Source organism: Canis lupus, chromosome 1 (genome assembly GCF_003254725.2).
Source record: "Canis lupus dingo isolate Sandy chromosome 1, ASM325472v2, whole genome shotgun sequence".
NCBI classification, from domain to species: Eukaryota; Metazoa; Chordata; class Mammalia; order Carnivora; family Canidae; genus Canis; species Canis lupus.
This window is the reverse complement of record NC_064243.1, coordinates 107,570,712-107,584,399: the sequence shown is the minus strand read 5'-3', so window position 1 is coordinate 107,584,399 and position 13,688 is coordinate 107,570,712. Positions and strand designations below refer to the sequence as shown.

General features: G+C 48.0%; 1 protein-coding gene across 2 annotated transcripts in view; it reads right to left on the bottom strand.

Annotated features, from left to right (window-relative positions):
• Positions 1-301: 301 nt before the first annotated feature.
• The window catches only part of HSD17B14 (hydroxysteroid 17-beta dehydrogenase 14), an 18,942-nt gene continuing 5,555 nt past the window's right edge, over positions 302-13,688 (bottom strand). The window contains exons 6-10 of one of the 2 annotated variants that reach the window (XM_025424365.3): positions 12,956-13,047; positions 1,262-1,366; positions 945-1,012; positions 752-848; positions 302-650 (exon numbers count right to left, since the gene is read on the bottom strand). In XM_025424365.3, coding sequence (XP_025280150.1) covers positions 477-650; positions 752-848; positions 945-1,012; positions 1,262-1,366; positions 12,956-13,047 — 536 coding nt within the window. In that variant the 3' untranslated portion in view covers positions 302-476. The remainder of the gene's footprint in view (positions 651-751; positions 849-944; positions 1,013-1,261; positions 1,367-12,955; positions 13,048-13,688) is intronic. The other variant, XM_025424366.3, reaches the window with a different exon arrangement.

The following is a 13,688-nucleotide window of genomic DNA, read 5'->3' as shown; positions in this document are numbered from 1 at the left end:
GCTCAGCCTGCGAAATCAAAACTCCTTTCCCTTAAGGACCGATAATAACGAGGAGGCTCTTTTGCTTCACCTCCATTATTATCTCCTAATAGAGTTTAATTTATTTTCCCCTGCGGGCCTTCGTATTAGCTGGGGTGAGCCCGACCGGTGACACTTTTCCCAGAAGCCTGCTGCAAGGCTTGCCGGGGGCTGTAGTCCCTCGGGTCGAGGCTACGCCTGGGAACGCGTGGGGCTGGGTGTGGGGACGCGGTCCCCCCGTGGCAGAACTCCAGGGCACAAAAAAAATGTGATGACCTCCTCCTTCTGGCTGCAAACTACTTTTATGGGAACTTGTGGGGTGGTTAGGCACATTGGTAAGTGGGCTTAATGTCTAGAGTTGGGGTCTGCACCTAAGAGGCAGGATGGGAGAAGCTGAAATCTGGGAGACTGAATTTGTGGGTGAGAATCTTAGGAAGGCCCAAGTGGAAATGTGGGAATCAGGAAGGGATGGTGGGGACCTCCACGAGGGTGCCCTTCATGGCCTTCTGCCCATACCCCAGCTCTGCACCCCCGGTCACAAGCAGCTCAATCCCGGTGCAGAAGGTGGCTTCAGAGGCCAGGAACACGGCAGCAGCCCCCACCTCAGCTGGCTGGCCCAGGCGGCCCAGGGGCTGGGGAGAGACAAGGGGGAGAGGAATGAAGTGAAACACCAGGCCTGACTGCCACACCCTAAGCCACTCCCATGCCACCTGGATCTGGCCCCTACGCCTACCTGGTTCATTGTGCCCTGTAAGACTGTGGCAGCGGGGTCAGGCGTTAAGGCTGCCAGCCCCTCCCACATTGGGGTCCAGATGTTTCCTGGGGAGATGCTGTGGGAAGGGAGGAGAGGGGATCAGAGAAGTGTGCCACAGACACGGCCTCTGAGGCTTACTCTCAGCCTTCCCACCCCACTTGGAGGTGCTCACCAGTTGACCCGGACGCCATATCGACTCTCATCCAGGGCCAAAGCTTTGGTCATGGCTGTTACTGCCCCCTGAGGAAGATGATGTGGAGGGAAAATTCAGTCCAGGGAAGACGAGGTCCTTCCTGTTCTCTCCTCCAACCCCGAGGTCAAGCTGGGACATCAGAATGGGGTAGTCATGCACTCCCTGCCAGCCCCGATGGGATACACCAGGCTCTGCTTCACTGGAGACACTTGGTACATAACATGTCCCAGGTTGTCATGTCTCAGGACTGAGGTCCCCAGAGGGCCTGGTAAGGAGTGAGGGAAGGGGCAGGGTACCTTGGTGGCCACATAGGGAACTGCCTGGACCTGGCCGATGGCCCCCACCAGACTGGAGATGTTGATAATATTCCCCTGGCTCTTCCGCAGGTGGGGGAGGGCAAACTGGGAAGACAGAGGCAAAGTCAGATCCCCCAGACACTGGATTCCCCCAGCCACACTGAAACACATCCTGATGTCTGGAGCAATGGCATTGCCCTGGTATGGTCACTAGTGGATCTTGCTGCCTTGTAGGAACAAGGTTCTACAACTCCAGGAAGCACCTTTACTGGTTTGCCCATGTCTCTAGGTTTAAGGAATCTCTTCATGTCTGGAAGGCATTTTTCTCTATGTCTCCTCTACTACCTCTCTCTCTTCCCCCTTCTGTGTCCTTGTCCCCCTCCCCCAATCCCTGTTCTCTCTCTAGGTCTCTGTCTCTCCGCTCTGGGTCTTAGTATGTTGCTCAAACTCCTGTCCATATCAAGATAGGAAAATGCAAGATGGCTGCATATTTTGCAGAAATGGGAAGAAGCTCTTTTATCCACGAGGGGGTGACAGTATCTCTGAGTTTCAGGGAGAACTTTGTGGTCAGAATGTGATTGATGTGAGAGCCCTTCATGAAATGCACTGCTTTTTACCAGCTTCTCTTCTGCAATTCCCTGGATCCCTGGAGGTCCCTAAACTAATTCTCTTTTCCTTTCTCTCTTCCCTTCCTCTCTGTCTCTCAGCTCTTTCACTACACACGACCTTGAATAAATTCAAATTCTATTCTTCCTCTTATTTTCCTTTGACTGCTGAGCTTGTTGGGCAAGACCTGTTCCTAACGATAAAGATTAATGAGTGCATGCAGCCTCCTCTAAGTGGTTCCCAGGGAATCTAAATTAGGTCCCTCTCGGGGTCACCCTACCAGCTCTTTCAAACCTTCTCCACTCCCTCTAAAACAGCCTCCACTTTTTCTAAGGACTGTATCCTCAAGCAAACCCTAAGTGTGCCAACCCTAGGGCCTTTGCACTTGCTGTTCCCTCAGTCTGGAATACTTTTCCTCTGATAGGCGTGGAACTCTCTACTAGGGTGACTAGCCATTCCAGTTTGCCCAGGACTGAAGCGTTTTTGAGGACATGGGACATTCAGTCCACTCTCAGGGTTAAACTGGGACAGTCCTGGGTAAACCTAATCCCTCAGCAGCTCCAAATCTTGTTCAAATGTCGCCTTCTGGGCAGCCCAGGTAGCTCAGTGGTTTAGCGCCGCCTTCAGCTCAGGGCCTGATCCTGGGAACCCAGGATGGAGTCCCATGTCAGGCTACCTGCATGGAGCCTGCTTCTCCCTCTGTCTGTGTCTCTGCCTCTCTCTCTTTCTGTGTCTCTCATGTATAAATAAAATCTTTTTTAAAAAAAGTCACCCTCACATCTTATTTATTTTTTATTTATTTTTATTTTTATATTTTTATATTTATTTATTTATTTATTTATTTATTTATTTATTTAAATATCTTATTTATTTGAGAGAGAGAGAGAGAGCATGTGCATAAGCAGGAGGAGGGGCAGCGGGAGGGAGGGAGAGGGAGAAAGAGAGAGAGAAGCAGATTCCCCACTGAACTCAGGGCTTCATCCCAGGACCTGACCATGACCTGAGCTGAAGGCAGATGCGTAACCAACTCAGCCACCCATGCACCCCTGAAATTTCTTACTTTGTTTCACCCCTGTATTAAGGTGTCTGTCACATAATAGTGCTCAATAAATATCTTTTGAATAAATAAATGAATTTATTGAATTTATCTATTATGTGCCTGGCCCTACTGTCAGTTCTTCACATGCATTAGCTCATTGAATCCTCAGAACAACCCTAGACAAAGGAACTGTCCACAGCTCCTTTTGCCAGGTGAGGAGACTGAGCAGGTAAGCGACGCTCCCAGGGTCATGTGACAACTGTCAAAGCCAATACTTGTGCCAAGCAGTGAACAGAGAGCAAAACCCATAAGCAAAAGAGAATTTCTGACAACTCTAAGTCTTAAGAACTTTAAGATAACATGGGCACGAGTACCATGATTATGTGGGCACTGGGGGCAGGGATTCTAATCCTCCAGTGGCTCCTCAGGGACCTGACCCCCACTCCCATTCCCCCCTCCATCCTTCCTCTCTCTCTCTCTCTCTCTCTCTCTCTCTCTCTCTCTCTCATTGGCCTTGAAACCCTTACTGCCTCCCTCAGCCCTGGGCTGGCCCAGCCCCCTACCCCGAGGCTCCACCCCTGCCCTTGCCTAATACTTTCAGAAACCTTTTCACTCTCTACCCAGCTGTTTGTTTGTTTTTTAAGATTTTATTTATTTATTCATAGACACAGAGAGAGAGAGGCAGAGACACAGGCAGAGGGAGATGCAGGCTCCATGCAGGGAGCCCGATGTGGGACTGGATTTCGGGTCTCCAGGATCACACCCCAGGCTGCAGGCGGCGCCAAACCGCTGCGCCACTGGGGCTGCCCCCATACCCAGCTGTTTGACTCCCTCCCCACCCCCACCCTGCAAACGTGAGGTCCCTAAGGGCTGCACACCATGAGTCATTCGCTCCCCTTGTCCTGGCACTGGGCACACAGTTAGCACTGAATAAATATTTGTCCCATACTCCTTATGGTCCCTATTCAACCCTCCCACACATTCCTTGGGCCATTTCCCAGTCCTGCCTTCAAGGTCACCTAGCACTTTTGTGCAGCCCACATCAAGATCCCGCTGGAATCTTATTGGCCTGACCTTCCCTCCCTTTGGACACATGACCAGGAGAGCCTGGCTCTCCTGGATGCCATGCAGCCTCCCTCCCACCTTTCATTTCTCCTGGATCTGCTTCTCTCCGAGCTGTGCCAGGGGAGGCCCCGCTTGGCTGTTTTCCCATCAACATATCCTAATTCTCCCCTGGAACCACCTTCCGGAGCTCCTCACCTGCCCTTTGCATCTTCTTTTTTTTTTTTAAAGATTTTATTTATTTATTCATGAGAGACACACGGAGAGAGGCAGAGACACAGGCAGAGGGAGAAGCAGGCTCCCCACAAGGAGTCAGATGTGGAACTCAACCCTGGGACCTGGGATCACACCCCAAGCCAAAGGCAGATGCCCAACCACTGAGCCACCTGTGCGTCCCTGGGCAGCTTCATTTCTATCTGTTCAGTGCAAAACTCACTCTACTGTCTCCTCCTAGAATCTGCCTTTCTCCTTGATTTTCAGCCTCAGGCATGGGGTCCACTTCCACCCAGCTTCTCAAGCCAGAGCTCTGAGAACCTTCTGGAGCTTCCCTCTACTTAAGTCCCTCATCTTTTTTTTAATTAATTAATTAATTAATTAATTATTTTTTTAACTCCCTCATCTGATTCATCACCAAGCCCTGGCCACTGTGCCTTCTAAGGACCTCTTGAATCTATACAATTCTTTCTACCTCATTTATTCATTCGATGAACATTAACGGAGCACCTAGGATGTGCCAGGTGCTGTGGTAAATGCCATAGATGCCACAGGAAACAAGACAGAAACTTCTGCCCTCACAGAGCCAAGTCCTGGAGGAGGCAGCAATAAAGAAATAAAAGTGCATAAAGGAATGTGCTAGAGTGTGAACAGGGATAGGCAACAAAAAGTAGAGCAAGAGGAGGGGAATGGGGGTGTTGGGGTAGGTGCAATTGCAAACAGGGTGTTGTGGTATGAATTGTGGAGATGTCTTGGAGAATCCTGGGCCTGGGCCAGGCAGGAGGAACAGCATTTGCAAAGGCCCTGAGGCAGGACAGAACTGGGGCATTTGGCACAAGACTACTGCAGTAGGAGGGGAAGGTCAGAGGAGGAACAGGGGCCAGACCATGTGAGGCCATGAAGGCTACCTCTTTTTACTTGCACAAATGCTACTGTCTCCTAATACTGGTTTTCCAATGCCCACACTTTGTCTTCTGACCTGTTTTGTATGCAAGAGCCAGAGCGCTTTTTAATTTTTATTTATTTATTGCTTTTAAGTAATCTCTACACCCAATGTGAGGCTCAAATTCACAACACTGAGATCAAGAGTTGGGTGCTCAAGTACAGCATCCTTTCTTGATTAAAACTCTCCACAGTGTAGGGATAGAGGCAACATACCTCCATATCATAACAGCCATACATGAAAAGCCCACAGAGAATATCATTCTCAATGAGGAAAAGTTGAGAGCTTTTCCCCTAAGGTCAGGAACACATCAGGGATGTTCACTCTCAGCACTGTTGTTCAACATAGTGCTGGAAGTCCTAGCCTCAGGAATCAGACAACAAAAAGAAATAAAAGGCAAAGAAGTGAAACTCCCACTCTTCGCAGATGACATGATACTCCATGTGAAAACTCAAAAGACTCCACCCCAAAATTGCTAGAATTTACAAGACTTTAGCAAAGTGGCAGGATATAAAATCAATGCACAGAAGTCAGCTGAATTTCTATACACTAACCATGAGACAGAAGAAAGAGAAATTAAGGAGTTGATCTCATTTACCATTGCACCAAAAACCATAAGATACCTAGGAACAGATCTAACCAAAGAGGCAAAGGATCTGTACTCAGAAAACTATAGAACACTCATGAAAAAAGCTGAGGGATGCCTGGGTGGCTCCAGTGGTTGAGCACCTGCCTTTGGCCCAGGGTGTGATCCTGGAGTCCTGGAATCGAATCCCACATTGGACTCCCTGCACGGAGCCTGCTTCTGTCTCTGCCTCTCTGTGTCTCTCATGAGTATATAAATAAAATCTCAAAAAAAAGAAAAATCGAGGAAGATGCAAAGAAATGGAAGCTATATTACAAAGCTGTGATCATCAAGACAGTATGGTACTGGCACAAAAACAGACACATAGATCAACGTAACAGAATAGAGAACCCAGAAATGGACCCTCAACTCTATGGTCAACTCATCTTCAACAAAGCAAGAAAGAATATCCAATGGAAAAAAGTCTCAAAAATGGTATTGGGAAAAATGGACAGCCACATGCAGAAGAATGAAACTGGGCCATTTCCTCACACCATACACAAAAATAGACTTGAAATGGATGAAAGACCTAAGTATGAAACAGGAATCTATCAAAATCCTAGAGGAAAACATAGGCAGCAATCTTTGTGACCTTGGCCGCAGCAACTTCTTGGTAGACACATCTCCACAGGCAAGGGAAACAAAGGCCAAAATGAACTACGGACTTCATCAAGATAAAAGCCTTTTTAAAAAAATATTTACTTATTCATGAGAGATGCAGAGAGAGAGAGGCAGAGACACAGGCAGAGGGAGAAGCAGGCTCCATGCAGGGAGCCCGACGTGGGACTCTCCAGGATCACACCCTGGGCTGAAGGGGCGCTAAACCGCTGAGCCACCCGGGCTGCCCAAGATAAAAAGCTTCTGCACACCAAAGGTAACAGTTGACAAAACCAAAAGACAACCAATAGAATGGGAGAAAATATTTGCAAGTGTCTTATAAGATAAAGGGCTAGTATCCAAAATCTATAAAGAACTTATCAAACTCAACACCCAAAGAACAAATAATCCAGTCAAGAAATGGGCAGAAGACATGAACAGACATTTCTTAAAAGACCTACAAATGGCCAACAGACACATGAACACATGCTCAACATCACTCAGCATCAGGGAAATACAAATCAAAACCACAGTGAGATACCACCTCACACCAGTCACAATGACTAAAATTAACAAGTCAGAAAACAACAGATGTTGGCAAGGATGTGGAGAAAGGGGATCCCTCATACATTGTTGGTGGGAATGCAAACTGGTGCAGCCACTCTGGAAAACAGTATGGAGACTCCTCAAAAAGTTGAAAATAGAGCTACTCTACAACCTAGCAATTGCACTACTAGGAATTTACCCCAAAGATACAGATGTAGTGATCCAAAGGGGCACTTGTAACCCAATGCTTATAGTGGCAATGTCCACAATAGTCAAACTGTGGAAAGAGCCCCGATGTCCATCAACAGATGAATGGATAAAGAAGATGTGGTCTATATATAAAATGGACTACTACTCAGCCATCAAAAAAAAAAATCTTGCCATTTGCAACAACATGGATGGAACTAGAGGATATTACACTAAGTGAAATAAGTCAATTAGAGAAAGATAATTATCATAGATCTCACTCAAATGTAGAATTTAAGAAACAAAACAGAGGATCATAGGGGAAGAGAGGAACAAAGAAAACAAGGCGAAATCATAGAGGGAGACAAACCCTAAGAGATTAAATCATAGGAAACAAACAGGGTTGCTGGAGGGGAGGGGGCAGGAGGGATGGGGGTCACTGGATGATGGGCACTAAGGAGGACACATTGTGTAATGAGCACTGGGTGTTATATAAGACTGATAATCACTGAACTCTACCTCTGAAACCAATAATACATTATATATTTTTTAAGGTTTTTAATTTATTTATTCATGAGAGACACAGAAAGAGAAGCAGAGACATAGGCAGAGGGAGAAGCAGGCTCCATGCAGAGAGCCCAGTGTGGGATTCCATCCTGAAACTCCAGGATTATGCCCTTAGCCGAAGGCCGATCCTTAACCACTGAACCACCCAGGTGTCCCAATACATTATATGTTAATTAATTGATTTTAAATTAAAAAAAGAGAGTCGGATGCTCTACAAACTGAGCCAGCCAGGCGCCCCTAGAGTGATCTCTTAACATCGAGGATTTTATTTATTTATTTGACAGAGAGAGAGAGAGAGAGAGAGAGAACAAGCAAGGGGAGTGGCAGGCAGAGAGAGAGGGAGAAGCAGATTCCCTGCTGAGCAGTGGGCTGGCTGAGAGACTTGATCTAGGACTCTGGGATCATGACCTGAACCAAAGGCAGACCCTTAACCGACTGAGCCACCCAGGTGCCCCTGATGATTGTTTTAATCATGGTGGTAAAGGCAGCAACTTACTCATGCTGACAGATTTCTTTGCAACGGGCAGAGTTTTGGGTACCGGGACAGAGGCGTGGACAAGCAGACAGTCTCTGCCCTCTGGAAAACCACATGCAATAGGCAGGTGGTGTCTGGAGCCAAGGCAAAGGAACTAATTGTAATAATACAATAGAGACCAACTGGGTGAATTGAAAGAGCTTGGATGGGGCGCCTGGCAGGCTCAGTCAGTGGAGCATCCAACTGTTGATCTCGGGGTTGTAGGTTTGAGCCCCACGTGGGGTGAAGAGATTATTTCAGAAGTAAAATCTTCAAAAATAGATAAATAGAGGGGTGCCTGGGTGGCTCAGTCTGTTAAGTGGCTGCCTTCAGCTCGGGGGTCCTGGGATGGAGCCTCTGCATCATCTTCGTTGAGCTCCCTGCTCAGTGGGGGACCTGCTTCTCCCTCTCCCTCTGCCCTCCCGCCCCCACCCTGGCTCATGACCATGCTGTCGCTCTCAAATAAATAAAGAAAATCTTAAAAAATAATAATAATTGCTAAGCGGAAGGTGGAGATGGAGATGGGTCTCTAGATCTTAAAACGCACATGGGTGGTTTCTACCCCAGTACCTTTGTACACCATTTTTTGGTAAATGAAACACCCTGTGCTCCACTTCCTTCCCTCCCACTCAGGGTTCCAGCATCCAACCTCACCTTTTCCCTTCTGCTTCTGCCAGGCTTCATTTGCCCAACGTATATTTCAGTGACCTCAACCTGAGTTAGGGAGATTGGCCGCAGGAAAAAGAATGGGGCAATGTTTGTGATAGGCAAATAAAAATGCACAGACCAGAAACCCTGTGCCAGGCATGCTCTAAGCTCTTCATGGGTATTTTACTCTCATTCAATTCTCAGGAACAACCCTGCGAATTAGGTACCATTTATTAAGCCTCATTTTTTTCACAGGAGAAACCAAAGTGCTGACAGGCTGAGTAAGTTGCCACATTGCAGGGAGGAAGTGGCAGAGAACTGAGGCAGGCAGGGATTGGATCTGGACCCTTTACTCCTATGTGAGGCTTCTGTTCCAGCCACTGACAGGTAAGAGAGTCAGATAGCCCCACAGGGAGAGGTGGGGACTGGGGTATAATGGCGAGTCCTGCCATATTTAGCAGACTGTCACTCTGCCCTGTGGGTCCACTTTGCCAATCTTTCTTTCCTTTTTTTTTTTTTTTAAAGATTTTATTTATTTATTAATGAGAGACACACAGAGAGAGGCAGAGACATAGTCAGAGGGAGAAGCAGGCTCCCTGCGCAAAGCCCGATGTGGGACTCGATCCCAGAACTCTGGGAACCCGCCCTGAGCCAAAGGCAGATGCTCAACCACTGAGCCACACAGGAGTCCCCACTTTGCCAATCTTTCAAGGAAAACCAGAAATGGGATCCCTGGGTGGCGCAGCGGTTTGGCACCTGCCTTTGGCCCAGGGCGCAATCCTGGAGACCTGGGATCGAATCCCACGTTGGGCTCCCGGTGCATGGAGCCTGCTTCTCCCTCTTCCTATGTCTCTGCCTCTCTCTCTCTCTCTCTCTCTCTCTCTGTGACTATCATAAATAAATTTTAAAAAATTAAAAAAAAAAGAAAAACCAGAAATAGGGCTGTTTAGGAGAAATCTCTCTCTTTTTAAATGCTGGGCACTGAGAGAGATATGTAAAATTACATATATATTATATAATTACATATATACTCCCTTTATGGGATACAGTGGGTATATCTTATTGTATGGAGATGCCAATCTTAGGGGTGACACAAGTTGGGGACAGAGGCAAGAGTTCAGGGGTGCCTGGGTGGCTCAGTTGGTGAAGCGTCTGCTTGGGTCATGATCCCGGGGTCCTAGTATGGAGCCCTGCATTGGGCTCCCTGCCCAACGAGCAGCCAGCTCCTCCCTCTCCCTCTGTCTGCTGCTCTCCCTGCTTGTGCTCTTCTTTCAAATGAATGAACAAAATCTTAAAAAAAAAAAAAAAAAAAAAAAAAAAGGAGCAAGGGTTCACAGGTTGAACAAGGCCACCCAACTGCCCAGAAACATTTCACCTGAATCTCAAGTGAGACACCAAAGAGAGTTTGTGAGTTTCCTCACCAGTGACCACACCCCCACCCCACCCTCCTGGGCCTCCTCCCCTCTTGTGTCTGCACTGGCTTTTATGATCTACTCCAGCTTCAAGCTGGTTGGTGAGCTCCCAGCTGATGACTCCAGGCCTCTCCCCTCACCCCAGATCCAAGAATCCCACGTAAACCTGTGCTGGGCAGCTCCTCTCCCTCTCCACCACACCGCGCCCCTTTCCCCTGCCAGGCCCTGCTAACTCAAAAGGTCTCTGACCCCACCTGCTCCTCCCCAGGCTTCCTCATAGCAATGCATGGCAACTCAGTCCCACTAGTTGCTAGCGGCAGTGGTGGTGGTGTGTGTGTGTGGGGGGAACATAAGCCAAAACCCCCACTCCTTTCTTTCTCAAATCCACCCCCACATCTAGTCTACAAGGAAACCCTGACAATACTACCTTCAAAATGGGTCCAGAATCAGAATACTTCCCACCAAATCCACAGCCACCCAATGGCCTCGTGGGATTCAAATCACCTCCTGCCTGGACCATCCAGTCAGTGCCCTCCCTGGGCACACTGCCAAAGCCCTTGCCCCCTGCCTGTTCCCCATGTGGCCGCTGGTTGCCATTTACAGCAGCTCACTTCCTTGGCTCCAGGCTCAAGTACCAAAGCAAAATCCTCTCCATGGTTGACAAGGCCAGATACGATCTAGGTTCTTTTGTCCCCTTTATACTCTCACCTCCTGTTATTCCTCCTACACTCGGAGCAGTTCCCACCCCAGGGCCTTTGCACAGGCTGTTCTCTGCTGGACCACTCTGCCTCACACACATCCTTGAGGTCTGACTCAAATGTCACCTCTCAGAGAAGCCTTCTGACTACCTCCACCCTGTCTAAAAGAGCAGCACATAAATACTCTTAAACAAACAAACAAAAAAACCTCATCTGGTAAAGACACATACTAAATGACACACATGTAAAATATGTCTGAGATTTGCTTTAAAAAGCTCCAGCAAGGGATTCCTGGGTGGCTCAGTGATTGAGCATCTGCCTTTGGCTCAGGGTGTGATCCCGATCTGGGGATCAAGTCCTGCGTTGGGCTCCCTGTGAGGAGCCTGCTTCTCTCTCTGCCTGTGTCTCTGTCTCTCTGTGTCTCTCATGAATAAATAAATAAAATCTTTAAAAAAAATAAAATAAATAAAAATAAAAAGCTCCAGCAAAAGAGGCACTTGGGTAGCTCAGTTGGTTGAACATCAGACTGTTGATTTTGGCTCAGATCATGATCTCAGGGTCCTGAGATAGAGCCCCACATGAGGCTCTGTGCTCAGTGGGGAGTCTGCTTCTCTCCCTCTCTCTTTGCCCTTCCCCTCCCTAAAACAAATAAACAGATCTTAAAAGAAAAGAAAGAAAAAAATGAAGAGTCCACAGGAGGAATGACAGAATGTTGATAATGCTGGGTGACGGGTGTGAGGAATTCAGTACATCTCTCCACTTTTGTGTATGCTTGCAAAATGTCAAAATAAAAAGTTTCATATGGGCACCCAGGTGGCTCAGTTAGTTCAGCATCTGACTATTGATCTCAACTCAGGTCTCAATCTCAGGGTCATGAGTTCAAGCCCCACATTGGGCTCCACGCTGGGCATGGAGCCTGCTTAAAAAAAAAGTTTTGGGACACCTGGGTGGCTCAGTTGTTGAGCGTCTGCCCTTGGCTCAGGGCATGATCCCGGGGTCCTGGGATTGAGTCCAGCATCAGATTCCCTGCAGGGAGCCTACTTCTCCCTCTGCCTGTGTTTCTGCCTCTCTCTCTGAGTCTCCCATGAATAAATACATAAAATTTTTAAAAAATTTTTATTAAAAAACAGGGATCCCTGGGTGGCTCAGCGGTTTCGCGCCTGCCTTTGGCCCAGGGTGCGATCTTGGAGTGCCGGGATCGAGTCCCGCATCAGGCTCCTGGCATGGGGCCTGCTTCTCCCTCTGCCTGTGTCTCTGCCTCTCTCTCTCTCTCTCTATCATAAATTTTAAAAAACATTTTATAAAAAAACAGCATTTGCACCTGTCCATCACTCTCATGCATGGCACTTATCACTCGCTGACATTAAGATCTATTTACTTGCTCACCTACTGTCTCCCCCGTTAGCATGTCAGCTCCCCAGGGGCAAGGATGTTTGTCTTGTGCTGGATGCACAATGCTCAGCACATGGCTGGTACTAAACAAATATTTGCTGAATGAATTAAAGTGTGCTATGATGAAAATAAATAAGCTGTTGCAGAGAATAAATATGTATGTGTGAGTGCCACAGAAGCATGAACGGTTGGGAAGGAGAGGCCATTCTGAAGAGCTGGCATTTCAACTACAATGGTAAGTAGGAGGCTTTTATGGGAAGATTCAGAGGGTAGGGTGGTAAGGGGAAAAACTCATTGTTCCCCATGGCTATTTGCTGGGTGGCAAAGCTGTAACTGCCTCTCATTGACTCCTCGCCTCAATCCCTCCTCCTGCCCCTCCATCCCACCCTTATTCCTATTACTCCCCAACTCTATATCAGCACACCACTTTAGAAGGTTCTAGAAGGTCCCTAAGAAGACTGGGCCAGGTCACCACACAGCTAGCTTCTGCTGGATGTAGGGATTAGCACCCATATATTGGCTATAAAGTTAGAGTCCTTTTGGAATAAGCAACGCAGCAGAAACATTCTGCTCCAAGAAGAAGTGGGTCTGACAATCTCCCGGTCAGGAGGCCACCTGGCCTGACAGCTTGGGCCATAGTTCTCACCTTGGTCACGGTGTATGTCCCCAGCAGGTTCAGCTCCAACAGCTGCCTGAAGCCCTCGGCAGAGGTCTCCTCGGGCCACTGCGGAGGTGGATCTAAGGGAGGGGGTGGGAGACACAGAAGCAGAAGGAATGAGGGAGTGACACAGGGAAGAAATGAAGATATGGTCCGGTCGGGGGTGGCTGACAAGAGGGGCAGGGATCACAGGGAAGAAAGGAGGTGAATTAAAAAGCGGTCTCAGGCCAGAAGTCCCAGCTTCCAATATGAGCCTCTGCCACTTCTGGCTGTGTGACTTTTTAGTAAGTCACTTTGCCTCTCTGTGTCTCAGTCTCCTTATCTACAGAAGGACAACACTTGGCTCTCGGGCTGAGAAAGTTCCACCCAAAGCTGGGAGCGCCTGAGTGGCTCAGTGGGTAGAGCATCCAACACATGATCTCAGGTCTTGATTTCAGGGTTGTGAGTTCAAGCCCTTTGTTGGGTGTGGACCTTAGTTTAAAAAAAAACAAAACAAGGAAATTTCCCAAGTCAGAGTGTCTGGCTGTCTGGGTCAGAGTTGTAAATTTGAGATTGGATGCAGAGATTACTTGAAAATAAAATCTTTAAAGGGCACCTGGGTAGCTCAGTGGTTGAGCATCTATCTGCCTTTGGCTCAGATCCAGGGATGGAGTCCCATATCGGGCTCCCCACAGGGAGTCTGCTCTTCCCTCTGCCTCTCTTTGTGTCTCTCATGAATAAA